This window comes from Magnolia sinica, chromosome 17 (assembly GCF_029962835.1).
Source record: "Magnolia sinica isolate HGM2019 chromosome 17, MsV1, whole genome shotgun sequence".
NCBI classification, from domain to species: domain Eukaryota; kingdom Viridiplantae; phylum Streptophyta; class Magnoliopsida; order Magnoliales; family Magnoliaceae; genus Magnolia; species Magnolia sinica.
Genome location: NC_080589.1, coordinates 74,028 through 101,642, shown reverse-complemented (window position 1 = coordinate 101,642; position 27,615 = coordinate 74,028). Strand labels below are relative to the sequence as shown.

At 39.1% G+C, this 27,615-nt stretch overlaps 1 protein-coding gene across 3 annotated transcripts; it reads right to left on the bottom strand.

Annotated features, from left to right (window-relative positions):
* Window positions 1-516: 516 nt before the first annotated feature.
* Window positions 517-27,615, bottom strand: LOC131230697 (26S proteasome non-ATPase regulatory subunit 12 homolog A-like). Of its 3 annotated transcripts, XM_058226623.1 has the most exons (12): window positions 27,346-27,615; window positions 20,912-21,100; window positions 15,320-15,427; window positions 15,037-15,141; window positions 13,525-13,581; window positions 13,192-13,388; window positions 2,539-2,638; window positions 2,320-2,432; window positions 2,024-2,177; window positions 1,812-1,889; window positions 856-1,096; window positions 517-784 (listed from the first exon to the last, which is right to left on the bottom strand). In XM_058226623.1, exons 1-11 carry the CDS (start codon window positions 27,430-27,432, stop codon window positions 878-880), a joined length of 1,407 nt encoding a protein of 468 aa, XP_058082606.1. In that variant the 5' UTR covers window positions 27,433-27,615; the 3' UTR covers window positions 517-784; window positions 856-877. The 3 variants fall into 3 exon arrangements, with proteins under 3 accessions (XP_058082606.1, XP_058082605.1, XP_058082607.1); XM_058226622.1 differs by having other exon boundaries at window positions 517-1,096; XM_058226624.1 differs by lacking the exon at window positions 27,346-27,615 and adding an exon at window positions 22,203-22,293 and having other exon boundaries at window positions 517-1,096.

Here is a 27,615-nt window from a genome sequence, read left to right as displayed (position 1 = left end):
ATAATCACTTTGTTGTGGCCATTCTAACCATTCGATCAATGGCTAGAAAATGTGGATGTTGCCCACCGATCGTGCTGGAAAACAAGGCTTTATGATCATCGAGGGAGGATTTGCCTATTGTGCTTGGGTCTCCGTGCTTATATCTGGACCCATGTCTCAGTGATCCTACCGAACCCAAGATCGAAAGAACCTAGCTACCAAAAAACTGATGCTTCTTTTCTTTCTTTCTTTTTTCCTCTTTTAGAAATCACTTTAGTAAACTGCTTGATTGATGGCACAAGTCAGTAGCTTTGGTTCATGAGCCATCAAATGGGCCAATAATATCAAGTCATCAATTGCCCGTATGATGAATCATAGCCCCAGCACAAACTGAAATACAATAACACAATACAAACTTCCCACCAGAGCGTTGTATAATACCTCGTGAGGTATAACATCTCTTTTGATTTTGGAGAAAAATATAGGCTGAGAATATCATCACAGCAACTAAATAAACCTGAAAGATGACTCTCGATCTCAAGTAAATCGAATTCCAATTTCACCAATACAGTAGCAAAACCTCTGTGTTTGTATACAACATTGGTAGGTTCATCTGCATCTGTCTGACTAGGAAGAGCCATTTAAGATTCGACGTCCCTTCTTGCTGATCCATAAGGTTTTTGCATCCTCGGACATTGATGATTTAAATTTTAAGAAAAGAAAAGGAAACAAAGAAATATTAAAAATAAATAAAATGACACATCCCAACCAAAACAAATAGGAAAAAACGCGCACTAGAATCGACCTGCAAAACAAAGAACCAAATCATCATTATCTTCATCCTAAGGTCTAGTGAAAGCGGCTTCTTCCAGTTACCTTGGGATTTTGAAATTGGCAACTAGACTTTGAGGGCAGCCTTATGAACCATGGTTTCCTTGTGTATCTGATGGCAGCTCTTCTCAACAAGGTCGAGCAGCTTTTCCAAGTTCATTGCCCAAGAGTTGAGGACGTCATTGCTGTCCTTGGCTACCTGAAAGCATACTATCCCCATTGGCCTGTCGATCTTTGCTACCAGAGACTTCGAGACGACCATCTCTGAGAGGTGTTTCTCTGCTTCCTGAGATAAAAAGCAGATAGACATGGGCTCAAAACATACGTAAATTTTAACCGTTGCCAAACTACTCTATCATCGATTGAGATAAGTGAAGCCACTTCCTTGCATTCCTGAAAGATCATGTTACATACAAATAATGGAATTCAATGGACAATCCTACGGGAAACCCACTTTGAATTTTGTTAAGCATGCAGCACATCTCCAAAACCCAGAAAACTGACAATTTCCCATATTCCTGACAAATTCCCAACAATCATATCCCTGACAAATTCCCAGTTACAGAAATTGGATCTCTCACAGGTTGACAGAAAACCGATTTGAAGTTTACAGCTGCATCGGTGGAGTATATATGGAGAGGGATCGGATCAGATACATTGTAGAATGCCAAGCTCTAGGATAGCCATTTATAATACTTGTATACGGATTTATTTTGCCAATAAAACAAATAAAAAGCTTCATTTATCTGCATCTAATAACTGCATGACGAATCTCTCACCATATAACTGCTCATCAAATTGTACCCAAATCTCTCTCTCTCTCTCTCTCTCTCTCTCTCTCTCTCTATGACAAAGATTATATTATCATAGCATAGCTGAAGTAATGTGCACGTACACATGCATATGTGGATGGCTACATTGTGAGGATATATGAATAATTAATACAATGGAAAGAAAAATACACATAAAAGATCATTTCCAACAAAGTGAAGGTAACAGACCTGTAAGCTGAGGCACAACAGCTCTGCAAGCCTTTTCAATGTAATCCTTGAATAATATTTTGACACAACCAGGATGTTCTGAAAAATAGAAACCAGACGTGAATAGAGGAAAGGCTTCCAGAAGAAGGAAAAGAGGGTGTGTGTGTGTGTGTGTGCCGGGGGGGGGGGGTGTGTGTGTGTGGGGTGGGGTGAGATCAGATAAGCTGATTTACATGTTCAATTATTCTTTGTCGAAGATCTTCCGCCGCCTTGTCACATAAAGAACCTCCAAGCATATTCTTCTCATTCTCAAACTCATCCTTATATGTCTCCCAAAGAGCCGTCCACTGGATCACCTCCATTGTAATCAGCTTCTTTAATAGCACGCTGAGGTGGTGCATCCATCCAACAACAGGACGGACAGGCATGCATCAGAAGATATTTGATGGATGACATCTGGATAATTTCATGACATAAAAGCAGGAATGCATTCAAGAAGAGGCAGTAAATAAGTCCATTAAAATCATACCGGAAATTTGGAATTTCAGAAAGATTTTTATCTTCCAGTGTAGAGTTTAGAAGGCTTGATTGCATCGGATCATATGGCGACAGCACTAAATACCAGCAAATTTTCCTTAGGAGCTACAAGTTAAGAATCTCATATGAGAATTTCAAAAGCCAGAGGGAGGGGGAAAAAGAAAGAAAAAAGAAGAAGAAGAAGAAGAAAGAAGAGGATAGCTGCAATTACCGGAATCCACTGTGAAGGATCATCTTTCACAGATGGGATCTCATATATTGACTTGTAGCTACGACAAATTTCCAGGTAGTCGTTGCTATGTGAGTAATACCTGCATCAGAAAAAGAAAAGAAAAGAACAGATAAACAATTGTAGAACTTACATGGCAAAGGCAGCATTTTCAGTCTTTATCTTTCCAATTCTCGTTGATAGTTTATGCATAAAAATCACATATTAAACCTCGAGCAATGACATGGTTAAGCTAGGTGTAGGTTCATGAGCAGTTTTCTGATGTCAGGAAATGCCTGCACAATTATATAGGACCTTTGGGCAACTGACTAAGCTCTATGTACCCAGGCAGTTGTAGCCTCAGTGACAACCCAGTGCCCTTGACTACAATGTTGCATGGAGTTGACTGGGGACAGAGCCGTACTGGTCCCCAGTTTGTAATGGACAGACTTCCATATCTTTCCTGATTCACTCTGTTTATGTGCCATTTTCTGCAAATTATCATCCTCGCTCCCTCAAAATCCTGCAACAATGTGCTGAAATTTGATCCAAACTTTTTTGAAAAATGATGAATTTTATTATGAAGCCAAAGAGAAACTCAAAGCCAAAAGAATACAACTGCAACAGCTAAGCCAGAAAGGACAAAGGAGACACTAGAAGGGCCTCAAAAGTCAAAACATGATAAGCAGCCCAAAATATTAAACTTGGCCCTACAAAAGACATCCAACTCTGTCCCACTCCTATTTCGAAAACACCAACTATTCCTCTACCCCGCAGTGCCCAAAAACCAGCCAAAAGGGCAAGCCTCCGAAACGCCCTCCATTTTTTTCCCTCACACCTCACCCCTCCACCATCCCACGCTAGGAGAAGACTCAACTGAACCCGACAAAACCCATGACATTTGGAAGGCTTTGAGAAAGAACACCCACACCCTCTAGTGAACGGGCAATGGATGAAGAGATGGTAAATCGAATTCCGCATCAAGCATGCACAACACAAATGTTTGGGATCACCATTCTCCTCTTTTAAAGGTTATCAATAGTGAGCACCTTCTTTCTGCCCACCAACCAATTGAAAGCCACCACCTTAGGAGGGGCCCAATAGTGCCATAGGAGAGAAGTGTGAGCACCCTGATTCCCAAAGGGATATCTGATAATAAGCCAGTAGAAGAACCGGACTGAGAACCTTCCTGATGCTGACACACCAAAGTATCGCAATGGTAAATCGAATTCCGCATCAAGCATGCACAATACAAATGTTTGGGATCACCATTCTCCTCTTTTAAAGGTTATCAATAGTGAGCATCTCCTTTCTACCCACCAACCAATTGAAAGCCGCCACCTTAGGAGGGGCCCGATAGTGCCATAGGAGAGAAGCGTGAGCACCCTGATTCCCAAAGGGATATCTGATAATAAGCCAGTAGAAGAACCGGACTGAGAACCTTCCCGACGCTGACACACCAAAGTATCGCAACCTCCTAGAGATGGAGAAGATGCGTCAATAGCAAACTGTACTCGGCTTCTTCATCTGACAAGTTTCTTTGACATGAGGGAGACCAAACAACATTTACGCTGGATCATGCAAAACATCGAGCAACGAGAATATTCTTTTTCTGAACATAATCTGGCTGACGTCAGGAACTCCGCACAGACCGCCCTTTCACTGGTCCAACTATCTTCCCAAAACTGGATCCTACTCCCATCTGCTAGACAGAATTCGATGTTATCCTCAAACTTGCAAGCCAAACTAGCAATCCCTTTCCACACTGCAGAGGCCCTATAAACATCGTGTTATGATGGCCGTTACGAGACAGTAAAGGCTGTTACGTAAAGGTAACGGTAGAAACCGTTGCTGTTCGAAATATCGGTATCGCGTTACGAATCGCATCCTTGGGATATAGATACGTATCAGTTATCGCACGAGATATATCATTTGTATCAGGTAATTTATCGCACTTTTTGGGAAACACGGGAAAACATTGGGGAAATGGTTGAATTTTTCAATGAAACTTCAGGGATTGTTAAAAAAAGACCTTAATACACACTTTTAAATTATAACATCTTAAAAAAGAAGTGTACATAATGGGTTTTCTTTGTATAGGGTCCTAAGCTATGCGTTAGTTGACTGAACTATTGCAACTATATTCAAATTGAATGCATAAAATTTAGAGTTTACGTGATGATCATTTCATCAAACACTCCTAAATACTTCGAAATTAGTCATAATTGACAACTGGTTGAAGGAAAATTTTGAAAAAAAATAAATAATTTATTAATTTTTAATTAAAACGATTTTTATTTTTTGAAAATTGACGAGGACTTAACAAATCAGCAGATCATCCCTTATACATGCTTGATTTCATGCTTGGAGTGCAACATTGCAAGCCATTTGGGAGAAATTGGGGAAATTTTGAAATTTTCCCAAATCGGACCGCCTACACTCAAATTTCTAAATTAGTGTATGTGATAATTATTTCATCAAATACTTTAAATACTGCGAAATTAGACTCAATTGATAGCTAGCTGAAGGAAAATTTTGAAAAAAGAAAAAGAAAAAGAAAAAGAAAACACTGAGAACATGAAGAACCAATGGATATCAAAATCAAAGCTCCAACTCCATGATTTTTCTTGCAAAACATGAAGAACCAATGTATTTAAAACCATTTAACATTGATTTAACATAATTTCAACAAAAAAAAAAAAAAAAGATTGGAAATTGAAAATTTTCACCGGATCGAACATGTGGCATATATCGGCACTACCTATGTGTTTTGTATCGCACAGGTGGGATACAAGATATATCATGGGATATATCGGTCGATATCGTCAATATTTAAAACATTGGAAACCATTCAATATCGTCGATATTTAAAACATTGGAAACCGTTACACGTTACGGGGTCGTAATAGCCGTTACAGAAAAAATGGCTCATAACAGTCCATCATGAGGCCAATACAAGTTTTTTATTTTTTTTCAATAATTTTAAAAATTAATTATTATTATAAATAAATAATTTAAAAAAAAAAAAAAAAAAAAACTGTAACTGGCATTATGGGGGCCATAATGGCCATTATGGCCCGTATTGTAAAGGTAAAAATGGCGGCCATTATGGCCTCTGTTACCATTGCAAAATACCTTGCCCATGAAGAGAAATCTCTTTAGTCCAACTAGCTCCCCTCAACCCCATATTTCAAAGCAATTACTGCTCCCCATAACCCGCCGCCTTCAGATCCAAACTTCCACAACCATTTGCCAAGCAACGCAAGATTCATATGCTCTAGTTTCTTGACTCCTACTCCCCCTCCCTCAAAAGGTTTGCACACCTTATCCCAACTACGCAGATGAAACTTACGATTTGCCTCAGATCCTTGTCACAGAAAGTCTCATCTCAATTTCTCCCTCCCCCAAAAGTAGACTTCGGGCATTTGAAAAGACATCAACTTTGACGAGAGTTAACCAACCTCCCAAGAAAAGTGACAACTCTTCCATCGCAAGAACTTCCTTTCCATCCTTTCAACAACCTTATCCCACAAATGATTTATCCGCTTGCCAACACAGAGAGGAAGACCAAGATATGTAGAAGGAAATGAGCCTGTGTGGCATCTAAACACCTCAACGTATGTAGCCACCACTGCCTTGGGCATATGGACCCCCCAACAACTCATTCTTAAGGATGTTGAATTTCAATCACGAAATGACCTCAAACATGTCATAAACTTCATCAAATTGTCCATCATCATCTCATCGACATCGAAAAAGGGAATAGTATCGTCAACGAACTAGAGGTGAGAGATCTCAAGCTCGGCATTCACCAATCTAATGCCACTGATAACACCCATGAATCTTCCTTTGTCCAACATCTTGCTAAAAGCCTCTACCACCACCATGAACAAGTAGCACACGGGTCGCCCTAATGAAGGCCTCTTGAGGCTTTAAAGAAACCTACCAAACCGCTATTAACCAACACAAAAAACCTAGCTGATCAAACGCAACCTAACATCCACTTTTGCCCGCACCCCAACTACCCAACATGTAGTCAAGGAAATCCCAGTCAACACGATCGTAAGCCTTCTTAATATCGAGCTTGCAAACAAGTCCTATTTTACCTTCCCTATGCCTCGAGTCAATACATTTATGGGCTATTAGCGCGTTGTCCAAGATTTGCCCCAGCAATAAACGCGCTTTAGGCGATGAAGATACCCTAAATAAAACCATGCCAATATTTTACCTAGAATTTTATATGGCCCCCAAATGAGATTGATGGGCTTGAAGTCCTTCAAGCACCTTCCTTTCTCCGTAATCAAGGCTCTTGCTTGGAATCTCTAAAAAATTCAGATCATTAGGATATGTTCCTCTAAACTTTGGTTCCATTTCAACTCAAACAATTTTCTATTTGAAAGAATCGTTGGTGACTCCTTTCAAATTTGACTTCCCTAACAATTTTGTTGTTTGATTCAAGTCCCATTTCGAGGACAATCTTACATCGAGGCATACTCCTTAGCCTCTCAACCCTCTCCATAGTTGATGAAATCCTTAGAATTTCCATGTTGGAATCATTCAAAACCTCTGAGCTTTGACATTTCTTCTTGAACTTCTGTAAAAATGTTGTACAATTTGGCTAGCATTGTAGACAATTTCTATGTTTTGATTGGAAAGAGTTTTGAGAATGGGAACTTGGAAAAGTTGAATTTTTAGAACAGGGACTCAGAAAAATCTGGAAAGCAAGACCCTTCTCTCTAAGAGAAAGGGTCAATTTATAGACAATTGAAGTGGCGACTATGTGATTGGAGGGAATCAAATCAATCGATTAAAGGGCAAACACATAAATTGAATTTTGTATCCCAAAAAGGAAAAAATTGAAATTTCACCAAAGTGGTTAGTTAAATTGGTATTGAAGCATTATCCCGTTGCTTTTATAAATAAAAATAAAAATAAAAATTGGTATGCCAGCTAATTTGAGAGTAGTAGCAAAAATTGGAGGGAAAAACAGTTACCCAATTAATTTTAAGAGGGACAAAATAGTCATTTTTTGACTGGAAATCAGCAAAGAAACATTACGAACCATTTGATTGTGGGGCTCACCACTAAATATACACAAATCGGATTGGCTGATTTTGGTAGCATTAGAAAGTTGGTTTGAAGTACTTCAAAGCACCCAAAGATTGCACAAAACACGACTCAAAAACATGAGAAATTAGTGACCAAAAATTAGACTTTACAGGAAATGTAGACCAGTTGACTAACAACATTTTGCAACACTCCAATTATGGGGCCACCATCGGACGTGCACAAATCATATCAAGGTGATCTTGGTGTCATTAGAAAGTTGACAAAGAGCACTATAAAATGGACCCAAATGATGTAAAATGAACCTCAGAAACAAGGTGTTCCATATCCATTATGATATGCCCGTAAAGGCCAATGCATATAGGAAATGGCCATGACTGTAACACGGTACGGGGTAAAACGGGCAGTTGATTTTTTGGGACTATCTACCATTACGAAGGCTGTTACGAAGGCTGTATCGGCTGTTATGGGGCATAACGACCATTACCCCCGTAATGGTCGAAAAACAGCCACTTCTTTTTTTAAAAAAAATCCATTTTTCTTCTCATTTTTTTTACTATTCTCATTTCAAAAACTCTCCTATATCATTTTACAGCAAATTTTGACCACTCTTACTATACTTTTCAGGATTAACACCATATATTGAAGCGATTTGAGTAAATAGAAGCTCCAAGGACTATTTTTTCAAATAATTGAAAAAGTGGTATTTATGCTCTTTTTTGCGATTTCTAGTTCTAACGCTTAATTGTAAATTGTAAACATTAGAGACATATAACCATATTCATAAATTTACCAGACAACCCAATACAACACTCTCATCAAAGAGTGGACCATTACACTACCATAAACGTGTTCAAAATAAAAACTGAATACATAATTGGAATGTTTACATTATTTTGAATTTTCTATATATTTTTTTAGAATTTTTTAGGCAAAAAAAATAATAATAAACCATAACAATGGCCGTCAAGGTCTTTACGCTCCCATATCGTCCGTTACGGCCGATACTCGTATCAGTAATGGCGGTGACCATTACGGCCACCGTTACCGATACGGAATACCTTGCTTAGAAATTGGGGCTCAAGAAAGGGAGTTTGCAAACATGTTAGTGGAGGAATTTCTCTACCAACTACCCATACGCACCAATTGAGACAAATCATGTAATCTGGTGGAAGAAATTCCTCAACCAGAAAGAGAAGTGCCCCAAAAACAATGTGTGGGGCCCAATACAATTGTCCCACAAAAATCACCTTTGAACAAAAAGTTTACAATGTCTATGGTACAATTTTGGTCAAATCTGGACTAAAGGACATTTTCACCAAATCTCAGTCAACATTTGATCAGAACCCTCCATTTTGATCAAATCTGACAATCAAGGCCCTTCACAAAGTGGGATGTCTGCACTCATCTTTCTTGGCTCAGAGACAGTTTTGGTAACCAACATGAGCTAGGAAATCTTAAATTTCCTTTCCTTTCCTTTGGGCCTATTTTGGATTCGTTGAAATTTTTTTTTTGATGAAGATGGTGTAAACACCATTTCTAGAAAACAACAAAAAATGAAAGCCCATTTACCTTGCTTTTCAACAAGATTTTCTTGAAATATTTCTCTTCATTTGCAAATTTGAAGGGGAATTTTCCATAAAAATTTTACTCAAAGATAAGGTGAAATGTGTGCTAAAGACAGATTATGACATGCGTGACATTGGCATGTGTGGAATGCTTGAAGATGGATGGTGGCACATGTGGCATGTTGACACGTGGTGCATGTTGGGTGCTTAAATACGGATGGCGGCACGAGGCACAATAGCGCATCTAATACATTCGCACATGTGGGGTGCTTGAAGATGAGGGTGGCAAATGTTGCACATATGGAACATTGGGGCGTGTGGCACATTGGCAAACTTGAAGAGGACATGGCACATTGGCACGTGTATCGTGCTTTAAGATGGATTCTGGCACATGTGGAAATAAAAGGACATTTGAACATGTATCCTGTAGGGCACTTGAAAGTGTTCAGTGGCACACGTTGCATGTCGCATATTGGAACATCGCGCACATGAAGGACTTAAATATGGAAGGTGGCCATATTGAATGTGGCTCGATAGCACGTGGCACATGTAGGGTGTTTTGAAGAAGAGGGTGGCACATTGGGGTGTTTCACACATTGAAACATGAGTCACTAAAAGATGCACAATAGCTTAAGTTACACATGTGGCAGAATAGCACGTGTGGTGCTTTAAGATGGATGGTGGCATATGTTGCACATAGGGCACAATGGCACACGTGGGGCATTTGAAGATGGATGGTTGCACATAGCAATTAGAAGATGGGCAGTGACATGTGCTTGCCTATGGGGCGCTTTATAAAAAGATTGATTATTTTCTCTCACTTCACTTAATGTCTTTGAAATGATGTTTCTTAAGTCTGGGCAAGGAAACGAAAAAAGGCATTTTAAGGAAATGGGACGAAATGGAAACGGCATTTCTAAGAAATTTACAAAAATAGACAATTGAAACGCCATTTTCATGAAAATGACTTTTCCTCAATTTATATTTCAACAAATCCAAACAAGCCCTTCATTTCCTTTGTAAATCCAGCCACAAGGAAGATCAAGACCCTGCAGTTCTATTTGAAACTGATCACAAGCTGGAGTTCAGACAAGATTCTTATATCCAACATTCTTCCTTCATTTCTTTTGTTTTGATTTTCCGAAAATTCTGCAACATGCAGAAATTTATTCTACATTGAATTTTACGCGGTAAAAATTAGAGACTGCATTTGCGGGCAGAGAAAGGTGCCTCACACCTTCCTTTCTATGTAACCAAGGATCTTACTAGAATCACCAGAAAATTCAGACCATTTGGACTATTTTTCTGAATTTAGTTTCCATTTCACCACAAGTAGCATTGCTTGAAAGTAATCGGTGGCAACTCCTTTCATATTTGACATATTCAGCATTTTTTGCTGTTTGATTTGAGCCACGATTTGGAGGACAATCTTACAGTCATGCACTATGATTCCTATATAAATGCAATTAAAAAAATGGCATGCAGGTAATGCATGGAATACGTGGTGAAGCTTACCATCTGCCAGTTGCCTATGATGCCCAAATACCACAAAATAGGTAATTCTAAAACCAAAACACAATATCTTAGCAAGAGTGACCCTGCCTCCATGCGGTAATAACTAACAACTTCCCCTGGACAGCTTCTTTAAACGTACTAGAGGTTTTTTTCTGAAAGATCATACTAAAGGGTTTTTTAGGTTCCTAAATTCTAATCGTTAGGGCTAACCCACCAAATTTACACAACACAATACCTGCAAATCACATTCCTCCATGTTGATATCTAATGCTTCATTTCTCAACATGTTGACTCTTTGATGACTTGTTTTATAAATCTGCTGACTTTTTTTACCAAATTCTAGCATGGTAGATCAAAACCTTAGCTTGGCTTGATCACTCGAAATTGACTTGAGTCAACTCTAATGACTAACCGATGGAACACTTAGCCAAATTGATTCATGGAACACAAATATAGCCTGCACGGTTACCAAAATGCACTCACGATTCAACAGGAAACAAATAAATAGAATAACTAGCATCAGTTCTCAAAGTGCAACATATAGAACGTCTAAATCTGGAGACGATTGGGAAGACAAACAAACAAAATCAGCAACATGAGGTCACAAAATAGAATAAAACTATGATAACTGGATTCTTCTATGCAGAAGAAAATTCACATGTTCAAAAGTTTTCATACTAATTCGTGAGTGGCATGGGAAGCCCATGTCCCAGGGTGCATCATAGAGTAAAAGCTAGTAGCTAATTATTGTCTATCCATACTAATTTACAAACTACTCGAAGTACTCTTGGAGGTAAAACAAATATAAGATCGTAACTAGCTAATGATTTTAAATAAGTAATAATGTAGCCTTTAAATAAATAAATAAATTAATTAATTAAAAAAAAAAAGGGTCATGTGCTACCTGCAGATACTACACAATTGGATACATGTAACTCTTCTAGAGATTGTATGAAATATTATTTCATTCACACATAAAACTAATTAGTTACAATAACCTAGCTACTTTAATCTGGTACCAAGATGCAGATACTCACAGTCACAAACATGGTAGGGGAATACAACTCTCCATTTAACAAAATCCAAGACACAAACACAAGTCTCCAATTCATAACCAGCTATTCATATCCAATTAGTTCTTACTTTAAAATTTTCCCAATTGTATCAGGTCTGTTTCTATTTCTATCATCATAATAGCATTTGTAAAAGTGCTCTAGCCTCTAGCTGACCTATCAGTATTTTATACTGTAATTACTCCTGATAATACTAGCTACTGTGACACAAGGAAGGGCGTGAAGGGATAATGAGAAAGATCACTGTCTTCCTCTAGTAATAAAAACCTTGAATCCACAAGGGTATTTTCTTGAATCCACAAGGAAAAAAAAATGATAAAACTCAAATAATTTTTTATTCAAATAATGTGCAATTGCCTTTGATTACTCCATTACATCACTAATAAATAAGAAAAATAAACCCTGATTCGTAATTACCAAAAATAGCAAATTACTAACCCTAATTAAGAGTCCTAATTCAACTAAAATAAAATTTACCCAAAATGGCCAAAATAGAAAATCTAGATAAACCTTACTAAAGGAGTCCTAGCATGATTAGGAGCAATTTCTATATAAAAATAAAAAATAAAAAATCCTAAGACTCTAAAATAAGGAAGCATGACAAAAATCGGAATTACTAAAACTAGTAATTTTTTTTTAAATCCCGTTTTTGAACTGGCAGCATGTGTTTTCTTGTGAAACGGACGGACGTGGCCCACATTGTGGGTCGATTCACCCCGGATGGCCCGTTTACAATAAAGATTGATAGGTTGTGCGTCCCGTAACGATACCTGGATCAAAAGTTATGGCCAATTTACGGTTCACCATATTTTGGTCCAAACATGCTAGGACTGTATCTGTGCCACGCCCTTCGTCATACTGGCATAGATAAATAACTATAAACAGTATCTTGGAGATGAAATAAAAAATAATAGCACTCCTGTCTTAAGATGCAGTTTGGCAGTAACTACCTACCTTGTATTTTATTTTCTGAACTGACTAAAATTAAAATAAACAGCTAAGTGTATGCATCCTGTTTATCAGGGTCCAAAGAATCCAAACACACATATCAATGTCACTGTGTCAGATTCCTGCACTCATATGCATACCCATTCAAATTAAGTTCAAGAAGAAAAGACCGAAGGTTTCAATCAGATCAGCTACATGGAAGATTTTAAAGAAAATAGAAAACAGAAAGAAAAGAGGAAAAGGGTTCCCTTACACGGCCAAGGGTTTGATGTGAGAATTTATTTTTTCATTTTTTCATCAATATTTCAGTTTAAATTGAGCCAAGAAGTTTTTAAAGAAAATAGAAAACCGAAAGAGGAAAAGGTTTCCCTTACATGGCAGGGGTTTGATGTGAGAATTTCTTTTTTCCTTCTTTTCATCAATATTTCAGTTTAAATTGAGCCAAGGAAAAAAAAAAACAGATGACGAAGCCAACATCACCATACCGGATCATTAATTCATAGTAGATCCTTTTCAACTCCAATAGTGAAGGTATATCTGCAGGAGCCTCTTCAACGATATTATCACCTTCCTTAGGCTTTTTCTTCTCTTTTGAAGTATCGGCATCAAATACTCGAGGACTAATTTTCCTTGAGAGGATCTGTGCTCGCACATAATCTTGACGGTCCAAACACAAACGAACCTGTAGAGTTCAAAAATTCATTAGATCAGTTAGGACACAAACTAGCATTAGCATCCATCTGCTATAAGCATCATCCATTTATAAATAAAGCCCACAAGTGGTCAGCAAGAAACAAACGGTAAAATAATGGTCATACTTGTTCAAGGATGAATGCTATCTTCTCTGTTTTCGCCATTGCTCCAAATGTTTCCACCTACAACACAGCATCAATAGAAGGCAATGCTAAGGAAAATTGTGACAACAAATCGGGCCGGACCATCAGTTAGGCCTGGCCCGTCGCAGACCAGGTTCGCACCAAGACTTGAAGGCCCAACAGTTGGATTGGGTCAGGGCTAGAAATTCATTTCCAAATCGTGATCGGGCTAGGCTCAAGGACATGGTCATAGGTCTGCCAGGTTTAGTCGGGTTAGGACTGGGCTATGATAATAAAATTGATGCATATTTTTTGAACATTCATGTCTTTCATACTGATAATATGCAAGTAGACATTGCTTAAAGTTGACCAATTTTCAATCAAATCAGGCTTGGACCTAAAAACTTTAGCCATTTTGGATCCACGTCAGCTCAGGCTTTGTATTTCCAGGTGGCTCAGGCTGACCCTGACCTGACCCATTGATAGAGCTGTACACGAGCAGAGTAAGCTCAGTAGCTCGCTTAACTCGACTCAAAAAAGCTCGATTCGACTCAGATCGAAGCTGAGTTCGAACCGAGTCGAGCTGTTTTTTGGTGCTCGAAACGTATTCGAGCCGAGCTCGAGCTTGCCCCTGCTCGACTCGACTCAAACTCGGCTCGATTCGGTGTAGTGTGTGTGTGTGTGTGTGTGTGTGTGTGTGTGTGTGTGTACCCTTTAAAAAAAAACCTAATTTACTTTACACCCTTCAAAAAAAATACCCTACCCGCACGCCGCATGCCCCATTTCCCTTCCCCTTCAAAAAATACCCTAACCCTTCCCCATTTCCTTCCCTCTCTCTCTCAGTCCAGCGGTCCCTGCCCTGCCCGGTCGCCCTTTCCATCTTCTTCCCTCTCTCTCTCAATCCGGCGGACAGCTCGCCCTGTCCGGCGTGCCACATCGACTGTTCGGTCGCCCTTGCCCCTGCCGCAACTCGCCAGTCCGAGTCCGACCGACGGTAAGTCGCAACTCACCATTCCGAACTTGAACTCAACTCGAATACTCTGCTCGAACTCAACTCGAATACTCTGCTCGAACTCGGCTCGAACTCGGACGAGCCGAGCACGAGCTGTTGTTCTGAGCTCGAAGGCTGAGCCGAGCCGAGCACGAGCTGGGACTCGAGCAGTCCAAGTAGAGCACAAGCTGGGCAAAGCTCTGCTCGGCTAGACTCGTGTACACCTCTACCCATTGACATGCCTACTGCTGCTGAAGAAACCAAACTTTCATAACTCAAGCACTAATTGCTCTTTAAAGCCAAGTATAATTAAAAGAAAGCAAACATTCATCTACAGGGTAAGTAGGGCTGTCAACAGGGTGGGCGCCTAGGGTCATCTTAGGCCTAGATTTTTTTGAACTGTTCGGGGCAGGCCTATTCAAATTTCACATTTTCTAGGCAAAGCTAAGCCCATCGACAGCCTTAAAGGTCAGATTGATTGCTGAAAATTTTAAAAGGATATTAAGATCCTGGACTACACTTACGGCAACTTCTTGCATCAAATCAGCTGCCTCAGCAATAAGGCCCTGTTCTTCCTTAATCTTTGCAAGCTTCTTGATCAGCCGTGCCCTTTCTATTTCCACATATATCTGCAATGTGTGTGAATAAATCAAATCATCATCTTAGCCTTATTGCAACTAATTGTGGTCAGTTGTGTGGATAAATCAAATACAACACCTAAAATGGAAAAGAAAAGGAAGAGAGCCAGAACTGCAAAAAGGTACAAGCTAGATAGGAGCCATCTCCCAACTCATCAAAAAGCATCACCTTGCCAGCAGAGACAGTGTTCAGTGTTTTGATTAGCTCTATACGGGCTTCAATATCTGGGGTCTCGTCAATATATTGCATTGCTTGTTGGACCATTGCAGTTACTGCCTGCATGCAGCAAATGAACCAGTGATTAGTGACAACCAAAGTCATTAAAAAACAAAACAATCCAGCATAAAATCCAAGATGAATTGTCTGTATGTACACAATCATATAGTGTTAACCAAGTTTAGGTAGATTTGAGACCTTAAGGGCATCGCATATCAAGAGCTCTAAATAAATTATATGCCCGGTCTGGTAGACGCCCAAAAAAGAGTTTGTCTGGTTTTAATCAACAGTAATTATGCAGTATTATAGATCTTGATTTCTAATGCATAATGACTTCCATCTCATTTTAGTTAACGGTAGTTATGTGTTAGAGATCAAGATCTCTAATAAATAATTACTGTTAAGTAAAATGAGATGAACACGTTTTTAGGCATCTACGAGAAAACGCCTCAGTCTTCTGATAAATGAGTTAAAATGCAAAGGACAATCAGCTGCCAACTGTCAGACAACGTAGGATATCATTATCCTGCATAAAGCACCCATTGTAGCAGTTGGCCTTAACTCGTACAATTAGGTGATTTGTTTTTACATTCTTTGGGAACACTGGTGGGGCCACCTACACCAATATTTTTAGACAATCCCAAAGAAGCATGGGGAGAAGCAATGGATAGGGCACGTTCAGGAGTTTTGCGACCCTTGCAAAAGCAAACAAGACCTATAAACAGTGATGCAGGACAATTAACCACTTGCTCTAAAAGCTCGAACTGTTAGAGTATGGTGAATTAATCCATTTATCTCGTAGCCCAGGCCCTACATCACATGGGTTAGGACCTCGGCCGAACCCCCCTCGTGGGTCCCAAATCACATGGGTACTTCCTCAAACGAGCCACCCACCCCGAGTGTGTCCCCGCATCCCACAGGCTACCCTACTCGAGCTCGGTGTGAAATGCGTATTAATCACCCCCGATGAGGAATCTCGAACACGAGACCTCCCCCGTGGTCCCCAAATCACATAGGTCACCTACCATGGGTGTGTCCCCACATCCCATGAGCTACCCCACTCGAGCCCGGTGTGAAAATGCCCGTGCATCAAATTAGTATCAGAGCGGGATGTCTCGTGTTCGAGACTCCTCACCGAAGGTGATTAATGCAGGGGCATTTTCACACCGGGCTCGAGTGGGGTGGCATGTGGGATGCAGGGGCACACTCGAGGTGGGCGGGGCCCACGGGGGAGGTCTCGTGTTCGAGACTCCTCACAGAGGGTGATTAATGCGCATTTCACACCAAGCTCGAGTGGGGTAGCCTATGGGATGCAGGGACACACTCGAGGTGAGCAGCCCGTGTGAGGCGGTACCCATGTGATTTGGGGCCCATGAGGGAGGTTCAGCCGAGGTCCTAACCCATGAGATGTGGAGTCTGGGCTATGAGATAAAGGGATTAATTCGCCATGCTCTAACAGTTCGAGCTTTTAGAACAAGTGGTTAATTGTCCTACATCAAATAGCCAACAAAACAGAGCAGCAGGAAGAATCACAAGAAGCCCTCAAACAACAAGTATGACCTATCCAAACGGCACAAACCACATAAAACCAAAAGGAGAAGTCATTTTGGATAAATTGAAGCTCGAGTCTCCACTCACACTATGAGCAAACTTCTTCAGCAAGGCCTAACTAAAATTTTTCAAAAAAGGGATAGGTAGGTTGTAGGTTATTAATGTGAGCACCATGCTAGCCCTACTCCCATTTAAAAGCTTCCTCTTGAGTACCTAGAGCATCACCCTTCCCCCCACAATTAAGTGATGTTTCAGTACAGACCCATCTACTCCTGGCCCAACTGCAAAGTTAAAAAGAGGAAATTGTCTTTACTATCAACTCCGTGAACAGAAACAGTAATTGAGGTCGCACCGAGTGTTCAAGCATTTAATTGTGCCCCTTCATAATGTCCAAACTCTACACTCTACATTTTCTATTAGTGTCCACTAACAACTTGCAAAAAGTATCTTATTCCAATAAATCAATAACCCAATGAATGTGAATCAACTGAGAACTTGAATGCTCTATATACCTATTACACCATTTTTTTTTAATGACAGAAGTTTTATTACAAACAAAAGAAAATGAAAAAAGAAAAAGAAAAGGAGGGCCACCGAGAAGGCAACTGAACTACAACCCAAGAAAATCCAAATTACAATCCTTTAAAGAAGGGGAACAAGAAGCCAATTGTATAATCAACCCTTTGGGATGTGCCTTTCCCCGACTTGCTAACATTATAAAGCATCTATCATTCCTTTCTTCCCAAACAGCCCACCAAATAGCAAGCAAAGCCATTCTCCAAAGTGTTATCTTCCTCTTCCCAAGGCCTACCCCATGCCAAGCACTAAAGAGGAGATCCACCAAAGCCGAAGTTGACCACATCACCTTAAAGTGGCCCAAAATGTCTGCCCAAATTGGATTCAGAAAAAGGCAATGCACCAAGAGATGATCAACTGATTCCTCATCTTGCACACATAGCATACAAATATTAGAGATGATCATAGCTCTTTTTTGAAGGTTATTGATAGATAGGACTTTCTTCCTATCTACCAACTAATCAAAAGCCGTTATCTTAGGAGGGACCATTGTTCGGAGTATCCCCAATATTATTCATAGCTTCAACTCGGCAATACTAATAACAATGGCAGTGATATCGATAACATTGGTAGTATTAGAAATTCCATGCATCAACGATATATCGGTAAGCATCGCCAATGTATTGATATCACCAGTGTTTGAAGTATCGGTATTGCTACAAGTTTTGTTGGCCAAGGATATAGAAACAATATCAATGTCACGGATAATTTCCCCGATAACCAAAAATGCGAGGAAACATTAATATCGCCAACGTTCCAAGAATCGGCATCACTAAAAGTTTCGTGGGTTAGGGATACAGAAACAATATCGATGTCACCAATAATATCCCCGATAACCGAAAATACAGGAAAACATTGGGGAAACATGGGGAAAATAGTGGAATTTTTCAACGAAACTACAGGAGATGCTAAAATGCACATATTTGCAGATTTAGAAATTTAAAAAAAAAAATACAAAAAAGAATGCACACATAGTAAGTTTTCATTTAATGGGGGCTTAAAAGCATGTGTTGTCATAAGAAATCAGTCCAACAATCCCATCTAGCCATCTATCCAATCATCCAATCTTCTATCCAAATGTTCATCGATATTTCTGAATATCGGCAACACAACATTTTGCCAAGAAATCGTTAACAACTAGAAAGGAAACAAAAGATTGTGGTCTTAATATCGTGCATGTTGTGATCAGTGTTTTAAATATCGACAATATTAGCCAATATATCCCATGATATATCTTGTATCCCACCTATGCGATACGAAACACACAGATAGTGCCAATATATCCCACCTATTTGATCTAGTGAACATTTTCGATTTTCGATCCATGCTTTTGTTATTAACCACGTTAAACTAATGTTAAATGGTCTCAATATCGTGCATGTTGTGATCAGTGTTTTAAATATCAGCATTATCAACCGATATATCTTGTATCCCACCTGTGTGATACCAAGCACACAGGTAGTGCCGATATATCCCACCTATTTGATCCAGTGAGCATTTTCGATCCATGTTTTTGTTATAAATCACGTTAAACCAATGTTAAATGGTTACAAATATATGATTCTTCATATTTTCCATGAAAAATCATAGATTTGGAACTTCGATTTCAAGATTTAGGGGAGATAGGTCAAGTTGCGGAAAATTGAGAAAAATCAAAATTTCTCAATTTCTCGCAAATCAGTTGCAATCTTTGTATCCAAACACAAAATCAAACATGTATGTAACCTGATCTAGTGATTCTTCACAAAAGAGACCTTTCCACAAAGTCGACACTCTATAGATTAATGAGTCTCTTGTCCACCAACCCCCTTATAAGCACCCATATTGCTTTTGACAACATCTTTCCAAAGCACTCATGCACCCTCCCCAAACCTCCAAAGCCATTTCCCAAGCAACGTAATGTTCATAGACTTAAGAACCTTAATACCTATTCCCCCCTCTTCATAGCTTTTATAAACCTCATCCCAACTCACTAGATGAAATTTCTTCTCCTCCACCCCTTGCCATAGGAAATCTCATCTAAGCTTTTCAAGCCTTAAAAGCACCGACATCGGACATTTGAAAAGTGACATGAAATAAAGAGGGAAATTTGATAAAACCACTTTCATAGCGTGATATGACCACCGAGAGATAGATATCTAACTTTCTATCTAACAGGCTTCCTCTCAAACCTCTCCACCACCTTATCACAAAGGTGTTTGGACGAATTACCCAAACACAAAGGCAAACCCACAAACATAGTCGGAAAAGCCCCAGCTACACAAGCTTTTCCATCTAGCAAGCTTCCTTTCAAACCTCTCCACCACCTTATCCCAAAGGTGTTTGGCCAGATTATCCAAACACAAAGGCAAACCCATAAACATAGTCAGAAGAGCCCCAGCCGCACAAAAGCAAAAAAAATTGGCCAAATACTCCACTTCAACCGCCTCCATCCAAACCCCAAACATCTTTGCTCTTAGCAATGTCAACTTTTAAACCCAACACCACTTCGAAACATTGAACAATAGTTCACAGATTATCCAACATTTCAAGATTGGTATCACAAATAAGAGGGTGTCATCAGCAAATTGCAAATGGGAGATGAGGGTGGGCATTCCCTCCATCTTGTAGCTTGAAAAGAAGCCCTCCTCCTACCCTTTAGCAAGCATTCTACCCAAGGCCTCAACTACCATAAGGAAGAGAAAAGGAGAAAGGGTCCCCTTGGCATAGACTCCTAGCGCTTTTGAAAAAGCCTTTTGGGGAACCATTAAGGAGAACCAAGATGCGCGCCTAACCTACACACTCCTAGATCCACTTCCTCCACTTCATGCCACACCCCATCTAAAGCAACATATAGTCAAGAAAGCTCCAATCAACATGATCATAGGCTTTCTCTATATTCAGCTTGCACAATATTCCTTTTACTCCACATTTGTACCTAGAATCAAGGCACTCTTAAGCTATTAAGGCATAATCTAGAATTTGGCGACCAAGCACAAACGCACTTTGATTGTCATAAATGACACTCCCTATCACTTTCCGCAACTGAGCCACTAGCACCTTTGTCTAAATTTTGTAAGGCCCTCCGATAAGACTAATTGGCCAAAAGTAACATCATGTATAACTACACAACTTCAGAAAAATAGAACAAAACATGGACCTCAAGCTAGCCTATGGACAACCATTTTTTTAAATCCTCACGTTTCCAGCATTAAGCCTCATGTGCTGACAGTTAGTGTGCAAGTGTGACCAAACCAACGTCAGGGTTCATACAGTTATATCAAGATAATAAGTTTTTGAATCAGAAATCCACTTGACCATGAGCAGGTTCCAGCTTACCCACCACAGAAAGACACACAAACATGAAAATAGATTTCACAAATTCAGCATTGGAAACATTCATGAAAATTTTAACCTCTCAAGTCTTAATGTCTTTACCTGCTTAAGCTGACCCCTTCTCTTTGATAGAAGAATGATTTGATCATTCAGAGTCTTCCATGCACGAGCTTCATAACAAAGCTTCACTATTTCAATAACAGCATTCTTGGTTCCAGCGACATCACCAGCAAGCCTCATTTGCTTCTCCACATTCAAAAGGGACTCTATGGCAACATCTAGATTCCCTTCCTGCAGATACCCAAATATTACAAAATCAGTTCTCCCTCTCTGTGAGATACAAACACTAATTAACTCTAGAACAAAGAATAGCTCAAGCTACTTTACGGTGATACGCTAGGCAAAATGTGTTGATTTCCAAATCGATACACCCAAACCAGCGGTGTTTTACTCCAAAACAGTGATCAAAATATCAGTATCACGTTACGTATCGCACCCTTGGGATATGGATATGTATCAGTTATCACATGGGATATATCGATTGTGTTGTGTAATGTATCGTTGTTGTTGGAAACATGGGAAAACATTGTGAAATTGGTCAAATTTTTCAAAGAAAATTCAGTTATTGTTATTATATATATAAAAAAAAAGACATCACTACACACTTATAAATAAAAAAATTACAAAAAACAAGTGCACATAATAGGTTTTCTTTTTATGGGGGCCTAATCTATGCACTGTCTAACTGAATTGATGCAAATATATTCAAAGTCCATTCATATAATTTATAAATGTAAGAAGTAGAAACACAAGCAATACATTCAAAAGCAAAAGAAGAATCATTAGATCAGGTTACATGTTTGATTTTATGTTTGGACACAAATTACAACCGATTTGTGAGAAATTCTTCAGCCCGCATGGCCAGGATTATTCTACAGTGGGACCCACCATAACGAACAACTTGGATCACAGAAGGCCAGCCCCAACAGCAACAATACTCTGGCCACAAATCAGAAGTACCGCTAGTTTGGATATTAGTGCATGTTCATTTTATTCAAATAAACAGCAAAAAGAAAATTTTTCTATCTCCACAAAAAACCACATACATAACAAAACCAGATAAACAAAGGAAACCCTAGAAACATAGAAATCCTTATGACAGAGAGAGATCTGACGCCGTCGAAATCAATGAAAGCATCGAGCAGAGTAGGGAAGAGAATTTAAAGATCTTATGAAAACAATCTCAGAAAATTCTAAAAAACGACCAATAAATTCTGATTTTTTTTTTTCGAATTTCAGTAGCGGAAAGATGAACAAAGCTCATATCGAAACCGATTGAAATGAAAAATAAGCAATTCGATATCTGTTAAAGATAGAAAGCGTAGAAACTCACCATTTTTTCAGTCGATCTGAAGCTGGAAAAAAAAAAGGAAGAGAAACCCTAGGAGAGAGAGAGAGAGAGAGAGAGAGAGAGAGAGAGACTAAAGAAACGAAAAGACGGAATATTTTAAAAAGAAAATAAATCGTGAGGGTATTTTTCATAATTTCACGAGATTAATTAGAAGAGTTGACAAAAACACCCTCCTTTTTGGCTATACACCAAAAACCTCCCCTCTTTTTTAAATTGTCAATAAGCGCTCCTAGTTTCCATATTACATCATAAAAACATGTGATTAGCTTAAAGTTGACCATTATATTTAATTGTTGAATACATGAAATGATGTTCTTACCTTTAACTTTGTAAATATGAGAGAGATTTTAATTGAGCAAAAATCTATTTTTTTGTGTGCTCTGATATGGTTACATGATCTAAACTGTTTTATGATAGACCATTCGTAGCACTTGCCTTATACCATTTAAAAGATGAATCAAAATCATTTATATGTGAATGTGAATTTTTTATTTTTATAAAGTCAATGACAAAAGTATAATTTTATGGGTCCTAGTTACAATAAATTTCTTTAAATGGTCCATTTCAGCTTAAACAAGAAAACACTATTTCATAACCCATAGTTAAAAACAAAAAGAACTCCTTAATAGAGAAGTGGGTTGCCCATGACCTAGGCACAAATACATATTTATGCCCAGGGCTACATGGGTTCCACAAATATGTCTATGATCCAAAACTCATGTAAGCCTCACAAAAAAATAATGGAATAGAATCATCTGCCATTGAAACCATTATGGAGCTTATCATGATGTTTATATGCCATCCAAGCCATTCATAGGGTTCTCACCACTCAGATAAAGAGAGGATTTTGTGGATTTTGAAATCTACTAAACATGTGGGCCCCACATTGATATATATATATATATGCCATCTATCCATATACATCGTTTACAAGTGACATTATGCTTATATATGTGTACAAGCGAGCAACATTCGTTTTGAATTTGGTCTATTGATTACAATTCCATGGTACACCAAACATGATTTTGCTTAACCTTGTGTTTTCCCTTGGCAAAAAATTTTATCCCAAACATGGGATTCGATGGCTACAATACCATGGTAATTCCAGACATGCAATCATTGTGCAATAATGATATTAATCACATCTAATACAATTCAATACCATTCAATGCCAATTACCAAACCGGCCCTTAAGGTACTGAGTAGATTCTGTGAGGTCCACTATGATTTATGTATTTTATCCGCTCCGTCCATCCATTTAACTAGATAATTTTAGGGATTTAGCCCAAAAAATGAAGCATATACAATGTTCAAATGTACCACATCATAGGAAATAGTTGAATTGAACGTCTACCATTGAAAAATTCTTGAGAGCCATAGAAGTTTTGGATCAAGCTTATATTTGTGTTTTCCCTTCATCCATGTCTGTATGATCTTATGAACAAGTTAGATGACAAATAAACATCTCTGTGGGGCCTAACAAGGTTTCAAGGGTGGAAATCATTATCCCCACTCTTTCCTATGGTATGATCCACTTGATATTTGAATATACTTAAATTTTGGGCTCAACCCCTTAAATTAGATGGAAAAATGGATGGATGGCGTGGATTGACCTCATACATTCAAAGTGGGCCCAACTGAGTTTACTCAGTACAATTTGAGTGTACTGAGTAACCAAGTAACAGTGGGTCTCCTCACTAAAGTCGCATTATCACATTAGTGAGCCCTACCATTATATATGTGTATTCTTTGAATCATTTTAAGGCATGATTCAAAGAACGAGGTAGATTCAAATTTTAAGTGGACCTCACCACAGAAAAAAGTGGGAATCAAACGACTACCATTAAAAACTTCTTTGAACCACAGAAGTTTTCGATCAAGATGATATTTGTGTTTTTCCTTATTCCATATCTGTGTTAACTTCTAAAAAGGTTGGATCTCAAATAAACGTCATGGTGGGTCTAAAAAGGTTTCAACGGTGGGCATCATGGTTCCATCGTTTTTTGTAGTGGGTCTAATTGAATTTTGGATCTGACTCATTCATTGGCTCATGCCCTAAAATGACATTTTCTAATTAATGGATGGTGTGGATACAATACATACATCATGGTGGACCCAAAGAACTTGGTGATGTGAATCCCCGCCATCCCATCATGTCTCCTTTCCCGGAATCTCCTCTCGCACTCTCCCCAAGCCAAAATTCCTTCTCTTGTGAAAGAGGAATTATACTTGTATGTTCTAGTACCCATAATTATATAATCTGGACCATTGAAATGTTACTTCCCATCCTGGATAAAACTACTTACAAAAAGTACTTCCTGTGGAACGATCCTTACCTCTAGATCTGTGGCCTATAGATAGACGGTTGAGACGAGAGACTCAATTCTCAAGGAAGGTAGCTGGATTGTAGTCAAGAGTTTTAGACATGTCGCACCTTCTTTTTTTGCAATATGCCATATGACTCTCTTTTTTGATATTGATAAATAACTCCCTACTTTTTTTAGTATCAAAGGGAAGCTGATTGTCTGTTACCCTTGTCATAGAGATATTCTTGTGCTTGGGACTGTGTGGAGTCCACAAAGATATCCATAACAAATTCATTCTTCCTATTTATTTTTCAAGACCACGATAAGATACGGTTCTGAAAATCAAGTAGATCCAAAACTCATGTAGGTCGTACCACATGAAACAGTGGGGATTGACTGCCTAGGTGTGGCATAAGTTTTGTTTCAGAATGATATTTCTACTTACAATTTATCTAAGTGGTGAGAACCCTATGAATGGCTTGGATGGCATATAAACATCATGATAAGCTCCATAATGGTTTCAATGGCAGATGATTTTATTCCATTGTTTTTTTGTGAGGCTTACATGAGTTTTGGATCATAGACATTTGTGGAACCCATGTAGCCCTGGGCATAACTATGTCTTTGTGCCTAGGTCATGGGCAACCCACTTCTCTATTACGGAGTTCTTTTTGTTTTTAACTATGGATTATGAAATAGTGTTATCTTGTTTAAGCTGAAATGGATATTTAAAGAAATTTACTGTAACTAGGACCCATAAAATTATGCTTTTGTCATTGACTTTATAAAAATAAAAAATTCACATTCACATATAAATGATTTTGATTTACCTTTTAAATGGTATAAGCCAAGTGCTACAAATGGTCTATTATAAAACAGTTCAGATCATGTAACCATATCAGAGCCCACAAAAAAATAGATTTTTGCTCAAAATTAAAATCTCTCTCATATTTACAAAGTTAAAGGTAAGAACATCATTTCATGTATTCAGCAATTAAATATAATGGTCAACTTTAAGCTAATCACAGGTTTTTATGATGTAATGTGGAAACTAGGAGCACTTATTGACAATTTAAAAAAGAGAGGAGGTTTTTGGTGTATAGCCAAAAAGGAGGGTGTTTTTGTCAACTCTTTTAATTAATCTTGTGAAATTATGACCTCACAATTTATTTTCTTTTTAAAATATTCCGCCTTTTCATCTCTCTCTCTCTCTCTCTCTCTCTCTCTCTCTCTCTCTCTAGGGTTTCTCTTCCTTTTTTTTTTTTCCAGCTTCAAATTGACTGAAAAAATGGTGAGTTTCTACGCTTTCTATCTTTAACAGATATCGAATTGCTTATTTCTCATTTCAATCGGTTTCAATATGAGCTTTGTTCATCTTTTCGCCACTGAAATTCGAAAAAAAAAATCAAAATTTATCAGTCGTTTTTTAGAATTTTCTGAGATTGTTTTCATAAGATCTTTAAATTCTCTTCCCTAGTCCGCTCGATGCTTTCGTTGATTTCGACAGCGTCATATCTCTCTCTGTCAGAAGGATTTCTATGTTTCTAGGGTTTCCTTTATTTAGCTGGTTTTGTTTTGTATGTGGTTTTTTGTGGAGATTGAAAAATTCTTTCTTTCTGCTGTTTATTTGAATAAAATGAATATACACTAATATCCGAACTAGAGGTACTTTTGATTTGTGGCCAGAGTACTGTTGCTGCTGGGGCTGGCCTTTTGTGATCCAAGTTGTTCGTTATGGTGGGTCCCACTGTAGAATAATCCTGGCCATGTGGGCTGAAGAATTTCTCCCTTGTGTATGGAAAACTGGATGTGTTTTACTTTCAACCATACATGGCATTCTTGGTCAGGGCCAGCCGGTCAACTTCTTGTTCGTCAGGGTCCATCTTCCAGTGGTCCAAAATTTTCACCTTGCAGACTCACTGTGGGTGAGTGATGGGCTAGAAATCACCTCCATGGAATAATCCTAGCCAACTTTTTTTTTTTTAAAGTTGCATATGGACTGTTCCCTATCTTTCATTTTTAACCATCATGGCATCCATTTGTGGGCCACAAATAGGGGTGTACATCGAGCCAAACCGAGTCGAGTTGGGCTCAACTCGGCTCGGCTCGGTCACCAGGCACACCCAGCTCGGACTCGGCTTGGCTCGGTGACCGAGCCAGCATGTCCAGCTCAGCTCAGCTCGGTCAGCAATCGGACAAGCCGAGTTTGAGCCAGTTTCAAGCCAAGTTTGAACTCGAGCATTCGAACTCTACTGAGACGAAAATCAGAGAAAAATTAGAAAAAGGAGGAAAATCATGAAGGAAATTGGACAGTCTGAAGGTCCAATCTAAACCGTCCATTTTCCTTTCTCATGCAGGGCAGCCGCAGCCAATGAGCGGACCAGCTTGATTTCTGCGCCCGGAAACGTTCATTGTGGGGCCCACCTCATGCACGGCTCGGATGCCGAATGGGTGATCATTTTCCTCTACATTAATTTCAAACTTTCTACCGGAGAAGGAAAAATCAGAAAAAAGGGAAGAAACCCTCGGTAGAAAATCAGACAGTCAGCAGGTCCAATCTAAACCGTCCATGTTCTATTTACAGAGCGGACCAGCCTGGTTTCTGCACCGGGCAACATTCATCGTGGGGCCCACCTTATGCACGGCTCGGATGTCCCATAGATCATCATTTTCCTCGAAATTAATTACAGATTTTCTCTCACTCTACTGACACGAAAATCGGCGAGTGAAAAATCGGGGGGGGGGGGTGGGGGGGGTGGTGGGAATCTCAACAGAAAATCAGAGAGAGAGAAGAAGAAGAAGAAGGGAAGAACATCTACCTCAGCCAGGGCAGCTCTTTCGTAAAAGGGTTTCAGACGCTCTTCAACATCGCTCGATTTCTTCGAATCCTCTGCTGCTGCTGCCATCTTCTCTTCCAAAATCGTCAAAAAGACCCAGTTCCTCGTTGCATATAGGGAGAGGGGTTTTTTTTTTTTTTGAAAGGCAACGAGCGGCTGGGAATGCAAGGGGCACGGTGCAGGGCAGGGTCGCAGGGACGAGCGGGTTAGGGTTTTTTGAGAGAGGGAAGAAAAGGGAACGAGCAGCTGGGA

Coding starts and splice junctions, on each gene's coding strand:
- LOC131230697 (XM_058226622.1), bottom strand. CDS start 27,432: ATGGCAGCAGCAGCAGAGGATTCGAAGAAATCGAGCGATGTTGAAGAG. Junction 2,433..2,538: donor ATCCTTCACAGTGGATTCCG/GTAATTGCAGCT, acceptor CTTAACTTGTAG/CTCCTAAGGAAAATTTGCTG. Junction 2,178..2,319: donor TCTGAAATTCCAAATTTCCG/GTATGATTTTAA, acceptor GCACCACCTCAG/CGTGCTATTAAAGAAGCTGA.